Raw genomic sequence first — 22,605 nt, 5'->3', positions numbered from 1 at the left:
GTGGTCATTCTACTCGTATTTATTCATTCACTTTACTGCAGCTTGAGTAAGTTTTTAGGCTTTAACTTGTTGTTTGTGTTGCATAATTTTAGTGGTGTTGTAAAACAACAATATGGATATTATGATAAGTATTTAAATAATCAACAAACTAAATAAAGCATGGTAGGGTTAAAATAATATCGATAGCTTGTGATTTTGGCTCAATGCAAGTTAAATAAAAAATAGTTTTCACAAAGTCGGTGGTTTTATTCGTTTAGGTATAGACCTTGGCTTATCCTCAGCTTGCATTTCAAATATATATTACAGCCTAAGTTTGCACAATTTAAGTTTTGACTGATGTAGAGAGTCCACTTCAGTTTCATGTTTTTGTGATTATGAAAAAATCAGTGTTGTACCTTAAAAACAGTATCGCAAAATACAAAGGTGAGATGTTAAAATGCAATATTGGGAGCTGGTATACAAGTCCCCCCCCCCCCCCCCCCCTTGGTAACTCATGACAAAGACAGGACTCGACCAAACATATAGGGTGAAACTACTTTACGTTTGCTTTACTGTTCACACACTTCAATCCACATGTTTTGGTCAATTCCTCTTTGTCATGAGTTACCAAGGGGGGGGGGGGGGGACTTGTATACCAGCTCCCAATATTGTATAGTAGGCTACCTGTTACTTAGTGATCAAGTGTTGTACTATATGTTACTTGAACCACCAGAATGTCAGTTGTAAAAAAATTATTTTCAAAATTTTATAGGTGTCACAAAATAAGTAGTATCCTTGGAATGTTTAGCTTGTCACCTGAAAAATATTTCAAGTAGACTAGGCCTAATTTATGTTGTTAAGTTTATATATATATATGATATTTTTTTGTAATGGTATTTGTGTGATTAAATTTTTTGCAGGTGCCACCACTTGCATAGCCTTGGGTGGTGTTGGATCCACAATATTCTATATATATTACTGGTACAACATAAAAAAACATCTAAGCATACCTACAAAAGTTATAGATACTGAGAAGTTTAAAGATTACATTTATTTGGAGTAAGTATCTGTTTAAACAAAATATACTTTTTTGTAACATGGGTAGTTATACTAATTTACCAGTTTTCTGTTTTACACAATTTAGGGGTAATTAAATAGTGTTGCTCATTATTTTTTTCTCGTTTAAATTGTTTTGCTAGTTATTTTTCTTTAACCGTGGTTAGCCAATAACCTTTTTAATTTATAGATCAGTTCTATTAGCTGATTGTGATGCAAATAATTTTTGTTTTAGGGAGAAAAAAATTGCCGATAGTTTTCTTAATCCCAACAAAGGAAAGTTTACCTTGCAAACGCGACAACACATCAAAGAAATTCTACCTGCACCACTAGGTGATGATCTCATTTTACAAGTATTAGGCCTAGATACATTTTAAATAATGTTTGCTGTGATTTCTTTTTCAAACTAATTTTTTTTCTATCAATTCATATTGCATGTATTTCATCATAAATAGGCTATTGCAAAGAAAACTAGGATTTCATGGTATTTGAAACTAAAATAGTCTGAGAAAATTTAACAATTTGAATGATGAGAGATTCAGCAAAGCTCATTGTTACGTTTTTTATGGTAATGTTTGGCAGCAATAAGTGAATAACTGAATATGTTATGTGGTATGAAACTGTAATCATTGACAGATTGTTTAATTGTACACTGAGAATTTAACTAAATATTTAGTAGAATGATGCTATATTTAATTATGCGAGCAGCTGACCTGTGGTCCTATGTCCGTTTGCGGCTTCCTAATTTCTGTTGCGTTGCATCTATAACCACAGTGTACTGTCTGTAAGTTGTTTCAGTGGAAAAAATACAACCAGGATCATATCTTTTTTATAGCTTGTTTTGAGATGAGTTTTTTGTATAAACACTTTTCTGCTTGAAAACTGCACGTAGAATGAGCATAGTGTGAATATTTACAAATTGACAAAATATTGTATATATATATTAAAGTAAGTCATTACCAATGAGTAAAGCAGGGATTTTCTACCACTGTTCCATAAAACAGTAAGATACAATGCAAGGAACAAATGTTGTGTTACTACATTTTACACTTGATTTTGTTTGGCATTCCAAAACATTTTTTTGTTGAACAAAATTTTTTGGGGCATTAACCTGCTTGCTAGACTGTGCAGATGTCGCTCAAGTCTCTGACAAAATTTATTTACGTACTGTTCTTATCAATCTGAATTTACTGATAGCTTGTATTGTAGGAATGTGTACCTTCAATACAAGCTTACACTGAAGATGTAAATACTTTTTTTATCACCGGCGTGTCTCTTTGGTTTTTGCTGACTTATGCCACACACCGATGCTTCACTAAGTTGGGTCTTTTGAGAGCACTCTCCTCCCATTTTCTTCAAGCTATTTGTGGGGTTCTTTATGTTTTAAAACTTTTACATAACAAGTTATTTCCTTTCTAGCTCGAATTGTATTATTGATTGATAGAAAAGGAGCAAATCTTGCTGAAGATTATGTTTCCCCATGGAAGGTTCTGAGGGAAGCATATTCCAGAAATCAGCAAATTCGACTAAGGGCTGTTGAGGCAATTGCAGCATACAAAGATTGGAATGGTAAGTATTTGTTCTTACCAGGGAGATGGAGGCTCAATCAAAAACACTTTACCAACTCCACAATGTTTGAAATACTAACTTTCATCATCATTAGCCTATGTACCTTCTTCGAGCTGAAGATTGGCTATCATTTTCTTCCCCACAAGTTCCTCTTATACTTATTATATAATATACTAACTTTAGAGATTCTAAAACCATTTTGACCATATAATGTCAATTTCAATGCATTGAGTGTAAACAATTCTGCAGTAATTTCTCAAGATAGAAAGAAAACGTTTGCTACTGGTTTATCTCAGTAAAGTTAATATTTCTTACTTTTGCATTTTCTGTTGCCTGATGTTGCTAATAATATGATAAGTTTAGTGGACTTTTTTTTGCTTTCGTCTATAGTGAAGACTAGCAAGGTGATGTACCTGTGACTCTCACTTTTCAGCAGTTGTAAGATTAGAAAGTCTAGTGTGTATTATGCAATAAAGATTAATCATTAAAAAACATTTTTTAATACGAGATAGATGAGGAAAGACAAAAAACAAAACATGCAAAGCGACGAAAACTCGAAGATTATCTCAGTGCAGACCAGTTAAAAGTATTTGATTTAGGTAAAGGTTATATATACAGTTCATAAGCAAGGTAGCTACAACTTTAATCTTCAATAGTTTGAAAAATTTTACAGGATCAATAGCCTGATCTAGTGATTTTGCATTAAATGTATTAATTGTCAATATTTCTTTGCGCAAAGTTTAGTCTATTTTTTCATTTGGCGTAACAATTTTGTTCATTGCAATTAACTGTAATTTTGGTGTATAACAACAAGATGTACTTGAAACATTTAATTTTGAATCCAACTTGATGATAGATGCAGAGCTTTGCACATTGGCCCAGTCAATCGACTTTGTGACTTCTGTTGGACTAGCCCGAACCCACAATGTTGACCAGCGATTATTTCGCAAACCGCCTGCACTGAAGCCTTTGAATAATGTGGAAGAGATAGGTTGGTAGTTTGCGTACTAGATAGGTAAACTTTTTCAATGCATTTTGTTTTCTAGTAACTTTATTATGAACTTTGTAAGAATTTCATTTGTTGCTAAAAAAACTTCAGACAATAAAACACGAAACTGCGAAAAATTAGTTGAAATAACAATGCATTCACACATGTATGTACGTACATATACGTTATACAGCCACAATAAGTCATGAAATGACCATTCAAGGTCTTTTGGCTGTCGACTATCTGTTTTCGTTTCTAGCACTAGTTGCTACGTTCATCTGATGAAATTGAAAGTAAAATTAACAACAAACAAGATGGTTTATTGCTTCACTGACGTTAGCAACTAGTGTAACTCGTGCTAGAAACGATAATTGTCCTGATGAACACCCAAACTTTTCAGTATTCAGACTATCTGTTTTATCGTCAAAAATAAATCATTTCTTTATAACATGACTCCCTTGCCATAATACTAAACAAACTGTCACAGGTTATTTGAACAGATGAAAAGTTTCAACAATCGGAAACTTTATTCTGTCAATCTCGGTGACCTGGGCTGCCTCAGTGGTTCATAGCCTCTACAACAGGGGTGCACAACCTTTTTGCTATTGCCGGCCGCATTCAGATTTATTCTACAAAGCACGGCCGCTACGGAGTTTTAAATGATTTTTTTTTAATTTGCGTTATTTAAGAGAAGAATTTATCCGTTAATATCTACTAAACTTATCATGCTTATACCTAATAGTCAGGCCGTAGCCAGGGAGGGTTTTCAGGGTTCCCGGGAACCCCCCCTTGAGCCGAAAAGGTCCACATTTTGGAGAAGTTGTAGTGTACATACGATCACAGGATCAGCTACCTATGATCAGCTGAAACCTTCCAGATAGTTCTGAATAAACATGTTAATATATTGTTGCTTGTTTAGAATAGGGGTCCGCAAGTACTTGTTGGCGCGGACCAAATTTGGCTTAATAAGCGAGTGGACCAAATTTGGCTTAAAGAAAAAGGGACAAAGAAAAGACTTAAAGAAAGAAAGAACAATGGACAAAAAGAAAAATGAACCAAATTTGGCTTAATAAGCGAGTGGACCTACTAACTGTGGTCGTCGTCGTGTGAACTTCTGGGGCCAAGAATCTTTTCTTTTACCACCCCAGATTCACGATGTTCCAGGACTACACTGGAAGGCTACTAGAGAGCAGCCAGTCTTTGGTTTCATCATCCAAGACGCGCAGACCTTCCACTCCGTTCTACAGTCATTGATGACGTGGTCTGCGGTCTGTTCCTCGGCACCACATTTACAGGAGGAGGAAGAGGCCATTCACCATTGGTGCATGGTTGAGCGGAAAAGCCCGACGCTCGTACGAAGACTGTAGAGGCGCACCCATGCCTGTCTTTGTAGTGTCAGGCCTATGGAGCATGTGTCGGCGCAGGAAATGAACGAATGGAGTCTGGTAACTATAGGCTACTTGACTTCCGTTCAGAATTCAATAGATGGTTTGCTCAAGTAGCCGCAGAGAGGTTTTGTTCATAAGCTTCGTTGATCAGAAGTTGAGCGGCTGGCACGAATGGGTGTCTTGATTTCAGTCGACGAGGGTGCTCATTTGGAGAGCAGAGATCTTGTGGTGGAGAAGATGGTTAGGCTCCAGTGCCCGTCAACTAAGAGACAGAGTGGCTTCTTCACGACGAAGATCAGCGGGTTGGATGCCAGCGAGAATGGGAAGATTGTCCAATGGTGTGGGACGCAGGCATCCGGTCATTGTGCGCAAGGCGCTGTTTATAGCTGTGTCGATGTTGTGGCAGTGAGCACTGCAGCACCAAACATGTGCACAGTACTCTGATGAAGAGTAGACAAGGGCTAAGGCTGCTATAGGCAAAGTTTCAACTCTCGCCCCCCAGCTGGACTTGCATAGTGACACCAAATGGTGGTGGTATGTGAGCGATCTGTCTAGTGTCACCCTAACATATTTTGGTTCGGGGCAGAAGGACAGAGGTTTTCCATTGTTCTGAACATGTAGCTCACGATCAGCTTCCCGATGTTTTAGGTGGAAAGACGAAACTCAGTGCGTCAAAGAGTATATGATTGTATTTATTTTTGACATACAAGTTATATTTATAGTAAGTTTAAACCCTTTTGCGACCCACTGTGGATGGTCTCGCGATCCAAATTTGGGTCGCAACCCACAATTTGCGGTTCCCTGGTTTAGAACCTCGCATATCGTAGACAATTTAGGCTAAATGCGAATAGCAGAAATTGTTATATTGCAAAATGTGCAGTAGCTTACATGACCTTAAAAGGGCATCCGCCCCCTCTGCCCCCCGCTTCCGGCGCCCCTGTAGATGTGCTATTGTTAATGTGAAAATTGTTTGTAGCCTATTTATTTCGTTTTTGTAATGTTGACAATTTGAAGTTTGTTTTGTTTGTTGGTCTATATATTACGTACTTCCGCTTCCTATGTTTTGATTGCTTGCTTGGGGACACGCGAAGAAGAAAGTGTTATCAAAAGGTCCATATTTTTGGATTTGGGAACCCCCCCTTGAAAATGTCTGGCTACGGGCCTGATAGTGCCATGAAATATCAAACACTTTTTGAAATGAATTTTTTCCGTCTGCGACATTGCAACTAGTGACTCCCTTGATTTTGCATACGAGCAGATAAAAGTCTTTGTTGAAACTCCAGGTTTCCCTCCAACAATCGCGTTCGGTAGGCTACTCGTTTTTCGGTTACTTCATTTGTGAAATAGCAGACTCGCACACGTAGCCTAAGTGCTTCTGAAAAGAACAAGAGTTTCTCTTGTCAATTCTCGCAACGTTGGATAATCAAGTGCACTTTTCCACATTTTCGACACAGATTTTCCTCGACTCGCCTTCCAATTTTGCGTAATTGTGTGACATATGACGACGAAAATGCTGCTTTGCATTATCTCCTGGTTTTAACTACTTGACTGCATATTAGACACATCATAGCCTACTATGCGCTTCCGTCTCGACCATAAAATAATCCAACTCGCATTTGGAATTGAATACCCTTTTCTCCTGTGCTAGTGTTTTTTTTCTTTTTAAGGACATAATGCAATGTATGCTAATGTTACAATGAAATTGGGTCGAGGAAAAACTTTTGTCTCTAAACGATTTTAACAATATACAACCTAGCCTACAAAAACTTATGATGAAAATGTTTTTCAAGCTCTAAAATTTGAAATATTATATAGCCCTATAATTACAAGGGTATCCAGTGGTTCTAAATATCCCTGTAGCCTATAATATTTATAATACATTTCATTTTTTTAATGAAATAATTTTTTCATTTCAACAACAGGGCACGGCCGCCAACACATGCTTATGAAATTACGTGTTAACGGCCGCATAATTATTCATCGACGGCCGCAGGTTGAACACCGTTGCTCTACAACAGGGGTGGGGAACCTTTTTAGTATTGCGGGCCATATAAAATGAGAAATAACACAGGCGGGCCACTAAAAATTTCGAAATTATATTTACAGACAAAAAAATGCAGCGAAGTAGGCCTAGACAATGATTTATTTCACTTTCACAGCTAGTGGGATGGCTGAAAGTTTTTATTTTTGGTGAGTCGTGTGATGTCTGCTGACACGGAAGATGTTGCAACTCTTAACTGCGTCTTCACGTTTTTATCAGTCAGTCTGGAGCGAAGCCGACTTTTTGTTAGATTCAATTTGGAAAAACTGCTCGTAACGGTAGCTGCTTTCAAACAGAGACACATATTTCAAAGCATGTTTCCGCATGACTGAAAAATCATCAGCATTTATATAGCGTTGATAAAAGTTGAGCAGCGGAATGTTTTGGTACATCGCTTTCAACGTACCGTCTCTCTGGGGCTCTACTATTTCATATTGGAAGTTAGCCTACTAGGAACCATCAGTTGCAACCACATTGAAAGGAGATGCAAAAATATTTAACTCCATTTCTTTACTCTTTATGTCCAAAAATCTTGCTTTAAGTCTCTTTTGTTGACTCTGGTGACATATCACCCTCTTCCAATCTGCCTTGAGCCAGCATGGAAGCAGTAGGCTACGGCTCATAAAATCACATGGAACCCTGTCAAGTAACCCATGTTGATGCGTAATCTGCTGCAAGCGGAGATAGCGAATGATTATTAAGTCTCTTTTGAGCTGTTGTTCCAATATATTTTGGGTAAAGAAATTTTGACGCGGGCCACATGGAAAAGTCACGCGGGCCGCATTCGGCCCGCGGGCCGCAGGTTCCCCACCCCTGCTCTACAAGTATGCGAAATGGCCAGGATTAAGCTCTTCAAGAAGCTTTCCTAGTCCGAGGATAAAGATTCAATCAATCAAAAGTGTTTTATATTATCAATTTTTCATAAAATATCAAATATGTTTTTGTGGGAAACTGTTATGAAATTTTGCAGAAAGAGTACTTTTTTAAATGAACAATTTCATGGAAAATATTGAATATCCCTTCGTGTAAGGAAATTTATTTCGGAACTTTACAGAAGACATGCTGCGAGAATTACTGATGAAACTTCCTCAGAAAGACGTGGAAAAGTGCATTCAATATTTCACTTCGGGAGCGCTTAGTTTGAGTGACGACCAACAGCGAAATAGGGTTAGGTTTTAACCCTAACCTACCTTGTTACATTTCAGATATCAACGCTGGAAGCCCTAGGCAAAATGTGTCAACGCCACAAGGTGGCGTGACGTCACGACTGCGTTCTGCAAAATCGTTCAGGCTGTTTCTTGAAGCTGAATGAATTTGAATGTTTTAATCACGACTATGATACAATCATTTTTGAAATACGTTTTCTGCAGTAAGGACATGTAGCTATTTTTTGTTCACAAGTTCAGCAGCAACATAAATGCCCGCTCATTACAATGTAAGTCCTAAATATACCTAAAGTATACTTGAAGGTCATAAAGGTATTAACGCTACTCTAATTATTTGTCTTGCTCAGCCAACATATAAATAACCTTCTATACATAGATTATAATAATTATAACCAACTAAGCAACCCTTTGATCATTTGCCTTACAATAAACTAAAACCAATCCACTGATCAAAAGACTCATCAAAATACAACGAATTCTTCAATCAACCTAAACATTCCAAACAACAGTGAAACCTCATTGATATTCCAATAAAACCACCAGAATATCCCGCCAATCAATGACAAGTTATAAAACTCGAAAGATCTACTCCCCATAAGAATGAAACACAGTATTCGGAAAGATCTGGAATCGAACCAATAGACCTATCCACCATAATCAATAGTGAAAACTCTATTTCTGCAAGCAAAAAGCTTTACGAAAAAACATGGCAGCAACCAAACCGATACAAAATTAACAAAACTTTTATAAAATTAACTTAATTAAATCCTGCATATTAACCGATGTATAAATTTTACGTCCATATGCATACAGACAGTTTGCTAAACTTAAACGCGATCAGCTCGCAGCACGTATTGTACAGGAAGAAGAGCAAACATGCGTTGACACATGGTATTTAAATTGTGATGCTCTATATGTCTAGGACCAAAAGATTTGCGCTTTAAACCAGCAAAACTACATTAGTTAATATTTTGTGAGATTGAGATTTTTATGTTGGTTGAGCAAGAAACATTATAAAAATAATGTTAATAAACGTCCTGGGTATGACGTTAAACTGCATCCTCAATATCAGGAGGAGAGGTAGCACCTTACTCCAGGTCTGGGCCCGTTGGCACCGGAACACGTCCCGCTGGTAGTTCTGGACCTCACTTCTGACATTGATGCCCGTGCCAGGCAGGTTGGCGGCGTAAGCGGATGATAGCTACATGCTACAACGGCTACAATGGCAACATCTTTCAAGAAGGAAAACTTAAGTCAAACCCGGGTTGGCCGAACTCGTTAGTTGTCGTGCAGAGGCAGCCGGTCATCAAGACCACTCCCGTCTTTAAATGGAGGTTGGGGGTAAGCAAGGGCATGCTCCCTGTAGAAAACCATGCACCAAAAAATCCTAATGATAAGTGTCAAAAATAGAATGGCCCCCAGTCCACTGCAGCACCAAACATGTGCACAGTACTCTGATGAAGAGTAGACAAGGGCTAAGGCTGCTATAGGCAAAGTTTCAACTCTCGCCCCCCAGCTGGACTTGCATAGTGACACCAAATGGTGGTGGTATGTGAGCGATCTGTCTAGTGTCACCCTAACATATTTTGGTTCGGGGCAGAAGGACAGAGGTTTTCCATTGTTCTGAACATGTAGCTCACGATCAGCTTCCCGATGTTTTAGGTGGAAAGACGAAACTCAGTGCGTCAAAGAGTATATGATTGTATTTATTTTTGACATACAAGTTATATTTATAGTAAGTTTAAACCCTTTTGCGACCCACTGTGGATGGTCTCGCGATCCAAATTTGGGTCGCAACCCACAATTTGCGGTTCCCTGGTTTAGAACCTCGCATATCGTAGACAATTTAGGCTAAATGCGAATAGCAGAAATTGTTATATTGCAAAATGTGCAGTAGCTTACATGACCTTAAAAGGGCATCCGCCCCCTCTGCCCCCCGCTTCCGGCGCCCCTGTAGATGTGCTATTGTTAATGTGAAAATTGTTTGTAGCCTATTTATTTCGTTTTTGTAATGTTGACAATTTGAAGTTTGTTTTGTTTGTTGGTCTATATATTACGTACTTCCGCTTCCTATGTTTTGATTGCTTGCTTGGGGACACGCGAAGAAGAAAGTGTTATCAAAAGGTCCATATTTTTGGATTTGGGAACCCCCCCTTGAAAATGTCTGGCTACGGGCCTGATAGTGCCATGAAATATCAAACACTTTTTGAAATGAATTTTTTCCGTCTGCGACATTGCAACTAGTGACTCCCTTGATTTTGCATACGAGCAGATAAAAGTCTTTGTTGAAACTCCAGGTTTCCCTCCAACAATCGCGTTCGGTAGGCTACTCGTTTTTCGGTTACTTCATTTGTGAAATAGCAGACTCGCACACGTAGCCTAAGTGCTTCTGAAAAGAACAAGAGTTTCTCTTGTCAATTCTCGCAACGTTGGATAATCAAGTGCACTTTTCCACATTTTCGACACAGATTTTCCTCGACTCGCCTTCCAATTTTGCGTAATTGTGTGACATATGACGACGAAAATGCTGCTTTGCATTATCTCCTGGTTTTAACTACTTGACTGCATATTAGACACATCATAGCCTACTATGCGCTTCCGTCTCGACCATAAAATAATCCAACTCGCATTTGGAATTGAATACCCTTTTCTCCTGTGCTAGTGTTTTTTTTCTTTTTAAGGACATAATGCAATGTATGCTAATGTTACAATGAAATTGGGTCGAGGAAAAACTTTTGTCTCTAAACGATTTTAACAATATACAACCTAGCCTACAAAAACTTATGATGAAAATGTTTTTCAAGCTCTAAAATTTGAAATATTATATAGCCCTATAATTACAAGGGTATCCAGTGGTTCTAAATATCCCTGTAGCCTATAATATTTATAATACATTTCATTTTTTTAATGAAATAATTTTTTCATTTCAACAACAGGGCACGGCCGCCAACACATGCTTATGAAATTACGTGTTAACGGCCGCATAATTATTCATCGACGGCCGCAGGTTGAACACCGTTGCTCTACAAGTATGCGAAATGGCCAGGATTAAGCTCTTCAAGAAGCTTTCCTAGTCCGAGGATAAAGATTCAATCAATCAAAAGTGTTTTATATTATCAATTTTTCATAAAATATCAAATATGTTTTTGTGGGAAACTGTTATGAAATTTTGCAGAAAGAGTACTTTTTTAAATGAACAATTTCATGGAAAATATTGAATATCCCTTCGTGTAAGGAAATTTATTTCGGAACTTTACAGAAGACATGCTGCGAGAATTACTGATGAAACTTCCTCAGAAAGACGTGGAAAAGTGCATTCAATATTTCACTTCGGGAGCGCTTAGTTTGAGTGACGACCAACAGCGAAATAGGGTTAGGTTTTAACCCTAACCTACCTTGTTACATTTCAGATATCAACGCTGGAAGCCCTAGGCAAAATGTGTCAACGCCACAAGGTGGCGTGACGTCACGACTGCGTTCTGCAAAATCGTTCAGGCTGTTTCTTGAAGCTGAATGAATTTGAATGTTTTAATCACGACTATGATACAATCATTTTTGAAATACGTTTTCTGCAGTAAGGACATGTAGCTATTTTTTGTTCACAAGTTCAGCAGCAACATAAATGCCCGCTCATTACAATGTAAGTCCTAAATATACCTAAAGTATACTTGAAGGTCATAAAGGTATTAACGCTACTCTAATTATTTGTCTTGCTCAGCCAACATATAAATAACCTTCTATACATAGATTATAATAATTATAGTCAAGTCATAGATTATAATAATTATAACCAACTAAGCAACCCTTTGATCATTTGCCTTACAATAAACTAAAACCAATCCACTGATCAAAAGACTCATCAAAATACAACGAATTCTTCAATCAACCTAAACATTCCAAACAACAGTGAAACCTCATTGATATTCCAATAAAACCACCAGAATATCCCGCCAATCAATGACAAGTTATAAAACTCGAAAGATCTACTCCCCATAAGAATGAAACACAGTATTCGGAAAGATCTGGAATCGAACCAATAGACCTATCCACCATAATCAATAGTGAAAACTCTATTTCTGCAAGCAAAAAGCTTTACGAAAAAACATGGCAGCAACCAAACCGATACAAAATTAACAAAACTTTTATAAAATTAACTTAATTAAATCCTGCATATTAACCGATGTATAAATTTTACGTCCATATGCATACAGACAGTTTGCTAAACTTAAACGCGATCAGCTCGCAGCACGTATTGTACAGGAAGAAGAGCAAACATGCGTTGACACATGGTATTTAAATTGTGATGCTCTATATGTCTAGGACCAAAAGATTTGCGCTTTAAACCAGCAAAACTACATTAGTTAATATTTTGTGAGATTGAGATTTTTATGTTGGTTGAGCAAGAAACATTATAAAAATAATGTTAATAAACGTCCTGGGTATGACGTTAAACTGCATCCTCAATATCAGGAGGAGAGGTAGCACCTTACTCCAGGTCTGGGCCCGTTGGCACCGGAACACGTCCCGCTGGTAGTTCTGGACCTCACTTCTGACATTGATGCCCGTGCCAGGCAGGTTGGCGGCGTAAGCGGATGATAGCTACATGCTACAACGGCTACAATGGCAACATCTTTCAAGAAGGAAAACTTAAGTCAAACCCGGGTTGGCCGAACTCGTTAGTTGTCGTGCAGAGGCAGCCGGTCATCAAGACCACTCCCGTCTTTAAATGGAGGTTGGGGGTAAGCAAGGGCATGCTCCCTGTAGAAAACCATGCACCAAAAAATCCTAATGATAAGTGTCAAAAATAGAATGGCCCCCAGTCCCCGGCAGCCCTTAAATGGGCAGGGGGTGCGAAGAATCTCCGGGTTGTCTGACAGTTCTGTTAAAAATTCAGGGATACGACTAGGAAGTCTAAATGTTGGAAGTTTGCGTTGTAGAGGTACTGAGGTGAGTGAAGAGCTGAGAATGAGGAAGGTAGATGTTTGCTGTTTACAGGAAGTCCGATGGAGGAACAAAGGAGCCAGGTTTTTGGGTGTCAAAGGAAGGAGATACAAGCTGTGGTGGTCGGGCAATGATATTGGGACCGGAGGAGTTGGGATTTTGGTAAAGGAAGAGCTATATGAAAATGTTGTTGAGGTTCGTAGACAGAGTAATGGCGATAGTGATGGTGGTCGAGAATGTAGTGATGAGAGTAATCTGTGCTTATGCGCCACAAAGTGGAAGATTCGATGCAGAAAAAGAAAGGTTTTGTGACGAAATGGCCTATGAATGGAGCACAAGAAGTGATCAGGAAATTGTATTGGGTCTTGGGGACTTTAATGGCCACGTTGGCCAACAAATTGATGGGTTTGAAGGTGTTCATGGAGGGTTTGGCGTGGGAGAAAGAAATCGCGATGGAAGGCGACTACTTGAGTTCTGTGATGAAAAGGACCTGTGTGTTGCAAATACCTGGTTCAAGAAAGAGGAAGGACGAAAAGTGACTTTCAGTGCAGGTGGAAATAAAACCGAAATTGACTTTGGGTTGGTATGCAGGAAAAACAGAAAACTGATCAAAGATGTGAAAGCGATACCATGCGAACTTCAGCATAGGTTGGTGGTTATCGATTTGGACAAGAAAGGTCTGAAGAAAACTGTAAATAAAAAAAGGGTGATCAAAAGAAAAGTTTGGAAGTTAGAAGATGCCGACACAAGAGAAAGGTTTAAAAAGAGAGTTGAAAGTCTTGTTCACAACGATGTGAATGATGTATGGGGATCCTTCAAGAATGGAGTTCTGCAAGCTTGCGATGAAGTTTGTGGGAAAACAAAAGGCAGGATAGATCGAGGAGATACGTGGTGGTGGAATGAAGATGTGAGGGAAGTAATTGGGGAGAAAAAAGTCGCATACAAGGCTTGGTGCAGAAATAGATCAGAAGAAACTAAGCTCAAGTACAAACAATTGAAAAATCGGGCAAAGAGAATAGTTGCAAAAGCTATGAAGAAAGAAGCTGAGCAGGAATTGACCAAATTAAAAAACAATCCTAACGAAGTATATAAGTTTATGAAGGTTATGAAGCGGGATGGGAAAGATGTAGATGGTGGACGATGTATTAAAGGAAGGGATGGAAAACTTGGTTTCAGTGAGAAAGATCGTGGAAGAATTTGGAAAGAACATATGGAGATGATAATGAACGAGGAAAACGATTGGGATCAAAATGTGGAAGCCGACGTGGTAGCAGGTCCATTAAAGAGAGTTACTCGAGAGGAGGTGATGCAAGCAATGAAGAAAATGAAATCGGGGAAGGCTCCTGGACTATCTGAAGTCACTGTGGAAATGATACGCGCAAGTGGAGAGACAGGATTGAAAGTAATGCAGGAAATCAGTCAACGTGTGTTAGATGGAAAAGGAATGCCAAATGAATGGAAGATGAGTGTGGTGATACCCATCTTCAAGGGAAAGGGTGATGTAATGGATTGTGGGTCATATAGGGGAATAAAACTGTTGGAGCATGCAATGAAGGTAGTGGAAAGGGTGTTGGAGAATAGAATACGATCTGTGGTGAAGCTGGACGAGATGCAGTGTGGATTTATGCCTGGGAAGGGAACGACAGATGCTATTTTTATTTTGAGAAGGTTGCAAGAGGAATATCGGGACAAGGGTAAGAACTTGTACATGTGTTTCGTGGACATGGAAAAGGCGTTTGATAGAGTTCCAAGAAGAGTGATGGAATGGGCAATGAGAAAAAAAGTAATGCCAGAAGCTCTCGTTCAAGCCGTAATGGGTCTTTACGACGGTGCAAGGACGAGAGTTCGCGTTGGATCTGCCCTCTCAGGTGAGTTTTCGGTGAAGGTCGGTGTACACCAGGGTTCTGTCCTCTCTCCTCTAATCTTTGCCATTGTGATTGATGTGATTACCGAATGTGTAAGAGAAGATTCATTAATGGAGATACTGTACGCCGATGATTTGGTTTTGTTGAGTGACACAATGGAAGATCTGAGAGGGAAATTTGAGAAGTGGAAGGAGTCGTTTGAATGTAAAGGTATGCGTGTGAACATCAAAAAGACAAAGGTCGTAATAAGCGGAACGGAAGGGGAAATCACAATGAGCAAAATTGACCCATGTGGCGTCTGCGGAAGAAGAGTGATGGCAAATTCTGTTACATGTACGACATGCAAGAAATGGGTGCATGGAAGATGTGCAAAGATGAAGAGAGTGACATGCAGATCTGGAGATGGTTTTGAATGTGAAAGATGCAAGAAGATTGAGGAAGGAATGATTGGTCCTGTTGAAAAGCTGAATGATGAAGTTGAATCAGTAAATGCCTTTTGCTATCTAGGAGATAGATTGAATGCCAGTGGTGGTTGTGAAGCGGCAGTGACTGCAAGAGGAAGGTTTGGTTGGGTGAAATTCAGAGAGTGTCGAGAGTTGTTATGTGGTAGAAGATTTCCGTTGAAAATGAGAGGAAGAATTTATACTAGTTGTGTGAGATCTGCAATGCTGTACGGAAGTGAGACATGGTGCTTACGGGAAAACGAATTGGCGATTTTAAGAAGAACTGAGAGAGCGATGGTGAGAGCAATGTGTGGTGTAAAGCTGATGGACAAAAGGAATACCGAAGAACTTATGAGCTTGCTTGGGTTGAATGAGAGTGTTGATAAGTTGGCAAAAGCGAATGGAGTGAGGTGGTATGGGCATGTTTTGAGAAGGGATGAAGATGATGTTTTGAGAAGAGCGCTGGAGTTGCGAGTGGAGGGTCGGAGAAAACAAGGAAGACCAAAGAAAACATGGAAAAAGCAAGTTGAGGAAGAAAGCAGCAAGGTGGGCTTGACAAGAGAGGACGCGTTAGACAGATCGATGTGGAGGCAGGGTGTGAAGACGATTGCGGCACTTGGAGGTGAATCCGGCCACCCTCGGTAACGGGGACATCACCGGATAAAAACTGGACTACTACTATGATCTTCAAGTACGCTTTAGGTGTGTTTAGGACTTGTATTGTAATAATAATTATGGCAGTACTTCGAAGCAAAGATGAAAAATAGTTAAAATCAGGTCATTTAAAAACTCTTATATGTAATGTATAATGTAATTGTAATGACAGAAATTAAGGCAAGACAATTATGAACGCCTAGGAGATGCGATTAAAACATTCAATGCGCAGCATTAAGAAACAGAAGCGATGACACAAAGGTATCCTGTAACGTCAAATAACCGCAAACATAGGTTTTCCCTGCTAAAGCATTTAAAAAAATGTGATGAAGCTTTCTAAAAAAAAATCACTACAATCAGGTCGACAAAAATTAAGGGTTATCCTCGGAAGTTCGCGAAATGCAACAAATCTAGGTCAACAGTTTAAAATCAGCAACACTACATTAGTTAATATGTTCTGAGATTGCTAGTTTTACATTGATTGAGCAAGAAAAATTATTAAAGTAGGGTTAATATCCTTATGACCTTCAAGTATGTTTTAGGTATATTTAGGACTTACATTGTAATGAGTGGGCATTTATGTTGCTGCCGAACTTGTAAACAAAAACTAGCTACATGTCCTTGCTGCAGAAAACATATTTCAAAAAGTATAATTGTTTATCACATTGTATCATAGTTGTTAATAAATTGTATCATTGTCGTGAACATTCAGCTTTAAGGAACAGCCTGAATGATTTCGCAAAACGCAGTCGTCCTTGTGGTGTAGATACATTTTGCCTTGAACTTACAGTGTTGATACCTGAAATGTAACAACGTTGATACATTTGGGGCTTCTAGTATACATAGATAACTACTGTCGAAAGCTTTCTTTTCAATATCGTGTCAACGTGGAAATGTCACTTCTGTGATTGTCGGGATAGTACCATCTTAAAAAAGGTTTTCTTTTCTCATTATTCTTTAACTTTTAGGGAGGATTATGGTGCTTTGGAGGTAATGGCATCAACTACACGCGAAATATAAGGCCACAGACAGAAGTGGAGCTGCTCTGCCTGCAAGCTCTTGCAAAACATTCTTTAGTGAGAAAATTTTTCCTTCGTAAATTTTCTGTTACTTAATTAAAGACGTGGGAAGTTGGCGCTTGCTTGCCGATTTATTAGGCTGTCTCCACTGCATGAAGACTGAAATAACCATTATGTAGTTGGTTTTAACTCAATCATCTTTTTATAACATACACCCATATCAATTTGTGAAGACATTTTTTGTCTATTTTTTAGCAAAGCTATCAATGGAATAAGCATTTTCTTCTGTACTTTGCTTTGCTAGGCTGCTTTGGCTTTTCACTGCACCGCGAATGGTATATTCTGAATGCTGATGTATTTGTAAACTTTAATTGTCTGTTTAAAAGTTATTGGTACTGGTTAGTTTTTCCAACTGATACAATAATAGCAGCTTGAAACCTTATTGTAACAACCACTTGATCTTGGATTACGGTAACAACTTTTGTATTTCTCTATTTCAGTTTGAAGGTCATTGTAAAGTAATGGTGGACCATGGTGCTCTGCAGCTCATGCAGCGAATCAAAGAAATACGCTCAAACGATTCAAAAATTCAAGAAAATATTGTGAGGTAAAGAGAGCATGTTGAAATGGTTGAAACTTGGCTTATTCTAATAACATTACGTGTGGTTTCTCGAAATAAAGCGTTGGGATTGAGCTAATAGGAGCTTTCAAAACATAGCACTGGCAAATTGTTTTTTGATTTGACTTCTGCAGAAGTAAAATTGTAAAGAAACTGATTTTATTACCCGAAATAGCCCAGTCCGGTTTCGCTTATTTCTTTCAATTAAATTTCAGAACTGTCAGTAACATTTGTCTTTATCCTCAATTCCACTCGCAAATTTACCAGTCTGGTTGGGTGACAATGCTTGCCGAAATGTCAAAGTCAGATTCTTTAGCGCTACGGATACAGGTAAAGCCTAAACTGTTTCAAAACATTTGGTTAGAATTTTAGATAATGATGTAGTTTGGAGTTTAACCACACAGCGCCAAAGATTTGCAACCCTCAAGTCTCCTGAGCACCACCTTGGTCCAGAAATGGGAAAATAATCGGTCTGAGATGATTCAGAGACACCGATTCGGAGCTTTCTTAGAAATCCAGCGACGGCTTATGTTTATTTAGAGAACTCTTGGTCCACGTTGGCAGTAAATATAGTTCTAAACGAAGTGCAATCTTAAATCTCCAGTCTGTTACTGCTGTCTTAAACTCAACGCTGTTAGTGGGTTCTAAGTTGTTTGTGTAATGTCTTTTTTTATATACCTCTTGATTTCCCCAAGCCTCTGTTAATATGCATTTTGACCATGTATTTTTTTTACAAAGATGATATTTGACATCTAATAAGCAAACTTTTTCAGGCATCCAGAGGTCTTGCCAACTTAGACCGGGAGACAGTTAAAGAGAAGTTTCATGATGGCATTTGCACATTGTACCCAAAGTACCGCACCAAGTCAGTGATCTGCTTTAAATCATCAGTAGGCTACCATAGTACTTTAGTACATATCAGTGCATGGTTTCAGTTTCATTGTTTCAGTGGACACATTGTTTCTTTCAACTATATTGAACCAATTGAAATGTTTAACATGTTAGTGTAGCTGGTGGAGGAATCACCACAGACAACTGGTCGACCCTGATGTTTCGGGATAAAAACCAGGCTTTTTTGAAGCAAAATGAAGAGAGTGTATCATAGATGATTTTGCTTTTTCCCATGCGACCGATGTGCTTTAATACGCTATACTTTTTATGCATTCCAAGATGTTGTTTGCATGGTGGGTAGGAACAGACGTTGTTTTAAAATCACTCTCAGACCATACCAAATTGTTTAAAGGTCTCTTGCTAACAAAGTATTCTGTGACACGGCTCAGATCCAAACCAGAGGCGGATATTGTCTTTGTCCACGGCCTTATGGGAGGAGCTTTTTACTCATGGAGGCAAGAAGATAGCAAATCTTCTATATCGTCTCCAGACCAGCGAAAGATCCACTGCTGGCCAGAGGTAAGTCATTGTGGTAAGACGATTTTTATCCGACTCAGATTGTAAAAACTTGTGTAGTGAATTTCCTTTTGTATTATGGAAGACGTGTTGTTTTGTCGTGGAATGTGTAATTGTGCTCGCGGTCACCCCAGTCAGTGGTGCACTGAAAACACTTGTTTGCGTCGTTTGTGGTTTTTTTAATTTTCACAGTGCAAAGTTGGGAGAAGGTAACTGGTCATGTTTATGTCTTAAGCAGTTTACGTTAAGAAGCATATTAATTGAATTGTTTGTTGTAGTTATATTTAGATTTTTTAGTTAATTACACCTTATCATAAGGCTGCTGTAATATGATATATAAGTAGCTGGTTTTGTTAATTTTACTTATGACAGCATTACATCTACTCGAAAGGATGAGCTTTTTGTGTGGGTGCTCAAGCTGGTGTTACTATGCTTTTGACTGCTACGGTTGTGTGAGCACTACATATTTATGCATTACCATTTTAGCATTACTATTTAAGTAACAACATCGTTTTACTTTCAACTTTGTTTTCGTGTACAGTGCTGTGTAACCTTGGTTGAATTTTTTCTGACACTGCTTTTATACCATGCTTGTTTCAATGTACTAAAAAATACACAACACATTTTTTTGAAGTGTTGTGTTACATGAAAACTTACGGTTCATAGGAATGGTTGCCGACGGACTTGCCTGGTTGCCGCGTGACGTGTGTTGATTACGACACCAATCTGAGTGAGTGGATGTCATTATGTCCACACGAGTACGAACGGCGCACAATCTCATATCGCAGCCGCCAACTGTTGGACCATGCTATACAGGCTGGAATCGGAGACAGGCGAGTTGTTTCAGAAATTTGAAACATACGTTTCATTGGTTTTTCAAACTGCAGCTTCGAACTATGAGCATTGAGAGTTGATAGCGAGTAGAAGGTTGCTGAATTGGTTTGGTCAAAAACCAAACCAACTAAGCAACCTTCTACTCGTTATTATCAAGTTTTATCCCACCAATCAACCCTTTATTGCTTCTGTGTGCACTTTAGGCCAGATTGACGTTTTTTTCTTGCAGATTTTTGCGCAATTGATTTTTCTTCTTTATTTGATAGGCCTATCATTTGGGTGACTCATTCAATGGGTGGTTTGATAGTTAAACAAATGCTGTTGGACGCAAAGGAGAATCCGAAAATGTATGGAAAGGTTTTAAAACGAACGAGGTAACAGACTCTGTTAAACTAAGTCAGTTTTAAAACTCATTTTTAAAGGTCGTATTTTACAGCATTACAGTGTTTCTATGATTTTAAAATACACTAATTGAAAACTAGAGACATTATGGTGGTATACTTTTTGTGCAAAAAAAGGTTTTCAAATTTTAGTCTACTGTAAAAAAGAGACAAGACGCGTTCAGTTATTGAACTTGAAATGAAACGTTGAAAACCAGAAAATTGGCTCATAACCAATGGGCTGAGATTCTTACGTAAACGAGGCTTAAAAACGGAACAACTACCTTCTTGCATGTTGTATTCATGTGAAACTTAAACGCATTTGATCCATTTTCTACATATCAAAACAAGCATAGCCAGCAAAGATTGCCTTTTTCTGGAAAAGTAATAACTTTTGGTGTCTGGGAACAGATTCTGTTGTAGGTCATCCTTGTTTTCTTGTCTGTCCCTTAAACAAATGTCCCTTGAACCTTAAATCACCAATCAAACTGTGTTTGGGTATTGTATGTACCGCAGATTCATTCCATCAAATTATCGTCTAATAGCCGCATCATTGCAACCAAACTTCAAGTAGAATGACAAGTGATTTCTTTCAATTTTGTATGCCCTTCTCACGTGTGGCATTTCTCTGGCATGCGGCATAATCTAAAAAGCAATTGCTGCAGGGGGATTGTTTTTTTCGGGACACCTCACAAAGGATCTCAGCTGGCCAAGTATTCTCAACACGCCCGGAAAATCCTGTTTCCTTCAGTTGAGGTGATGGAGCTAAGTCACGGTAGGTGATGTATTTTTGATGTAAATTACACAATATAAACATGCGGTCTGGTTGCTGTGTGACAACGTAGTTGATTTAATTGAGAAAAAATTACTTTGCTTCGAATTTAAAACTGTTTTGAAAAAAAATCCTCATACTTTCACATTTTTATAATTAAGTTTATTGTGATCTGCATGTAGGCTATGTCGTCTGCGGGTGTAGGCACTGCTTCCTTTTCTGTTCTGATACTCCAGCTCTGAAACAGTCGGCGCAAACATTTAGCTTATGCGTCTATGATCAGACTCACCGAAGCTCAAGCTTTTAAACGAGTTCACGGCCGACCTGGTGAAGAACAACAGCCTGAAAGTGCTGTCGTTCGGCGAATCACAAAGCACAGATATTGCATTTGGGAAGTTAATAAAGCTTCACATTGTACCTCCAGAATCAGCAAGTAAGTCGTGACCAGAATCGTATGTGTGTGGTGGAATTAGAAAGGTTTGACAAGCTTCAAAACTTTATCCTTACAGATCGCCGAGTAGTGAATAGAATCAGGTTTGAGATATGTTACACCGTACGCATGTGATGAAAAATCTTTTTCTGACCTTTTTATTAACAATTTCAAAATTGGTAGCAACGTATTCCCGCTTTGTTTATCACAAGACATCATAATGTATATAAGATAGAAAACGATCTCACGGTGAGGCATTAATTTCTTCAATTTCCAACATGCTTGCAGACCCAGGTGTCGGGAGCTTCGTTCTTGCAGATACCAATCACTTGAACATTTGCAAGCCAGCCAGTAGACAAAGCAGCATCTACCAGCAGACTGTAAAGTTCATGCGAGATTGCTTGGCTCGACAACCACCTAGAGACAAGGAGGAATCTGACATCCACCAAGTTCTATTATAGTTTTCACACCATTCAACACGGTGTCCATCACTGTAAATTCTTGCTACAATCGGCTGCCGAGAAACATTGCTTTAGATTTTATGTATTAATTCAAGCAGGGAAACTATGAAATAGTCTATTGTCTTGCTTGTCATAGTCTTTGATGTGTTTTTTCGCTATGTCCGTTAAACTGTGACTTTTTTATCTTGTGATATTCTTCCACTATTTCTTGCTCATATGGTACTGATTTTTATTCGACTTGTAAAACTTTTGTTTTTGTGGCATGATTTTTACGTTTGAAAACATCCCTTTGCAAGTTTACTATGTTTAAGTGCTTTCGAACTTCATTTTAAGCGATATGTTTATTGACATTTACAATAGATTGGAGCTGCCCTTTAGGTTAGTTTGAATGTCGTCTTGTACCATTGAGAAACTCCATTTCTTTCAATCATTAATTTACAGTGAAATATAGAGCTTCATTTTTTTTTAAAAACGGGTGATTAAGTTTTAGTGAAGGAACAATTTTGTTCTAGGCCAATTTGGTCATTTTCGGATATTAATCTACGCTAAAAAAACACTTCCTGCATCCACTGGTGTGTTTTTTTTAGACAAAA

General features: G+C 38.5%; 1 protein-coding gene across 1 annotated transcript; it reads left to right on the top strand.

Moving 5' to 3' along the window:
* Positions 1–296: 296 nt before the first annotated feature.
* LOC145782206 (protein SERAC1-like) lies at positions 297–22,018 on the top strand. Its single transcript, XM_082593976.1, has 17 exons — positions 297–423; positions 900–1,038; positions 1,271–1,368; positions 2,455–2,604; positions 3,117–3,203; positions 3,461–3,595; positions 8,076–8,188; positions 17,059–17,166; positions 17,610–17,716; positions 17,944–18,058; positions 18,502–18,593; positions 19,009–19,138; positions 19,802–19,968; positions 20,236–20,343; positions 21,015–21,124; positions 21,405–21,554; positions 21,840–22,018. The coding sequence occupies exons 1-17, from the start codon at positions 375–377 to the stop codon at positions 22,010–22,012; spliced, it is 2,031 nt and encodes a 676-aa protein (XP_082450102.1). The 5' UTR covers positions 297–374; the 3' UTR covers positions 22,013–22,018.
* The last annotated feature ends 587 nt before the right edge of the window (positions 22,019–22,605 follow it).

Source organism: Aplidium turbinatum, chromosome 13 (assembly GCF_918807975.1).
Source record: "Aplidium turbinatum chromosome 13, kaAplTurb1.1, whole genome shotgun sequence".
NCBI classification, from domain to species: domain Eukaryota; kingdom Metazoa; phylum Chordata; class Ascidiacea; order Aplousobranchia; family Polyclinidae; genus Aplidium; species Aplidium turbinatum.
This window is presented reverse-complemented; position numbering and strand designations above follow the sequence as displayed.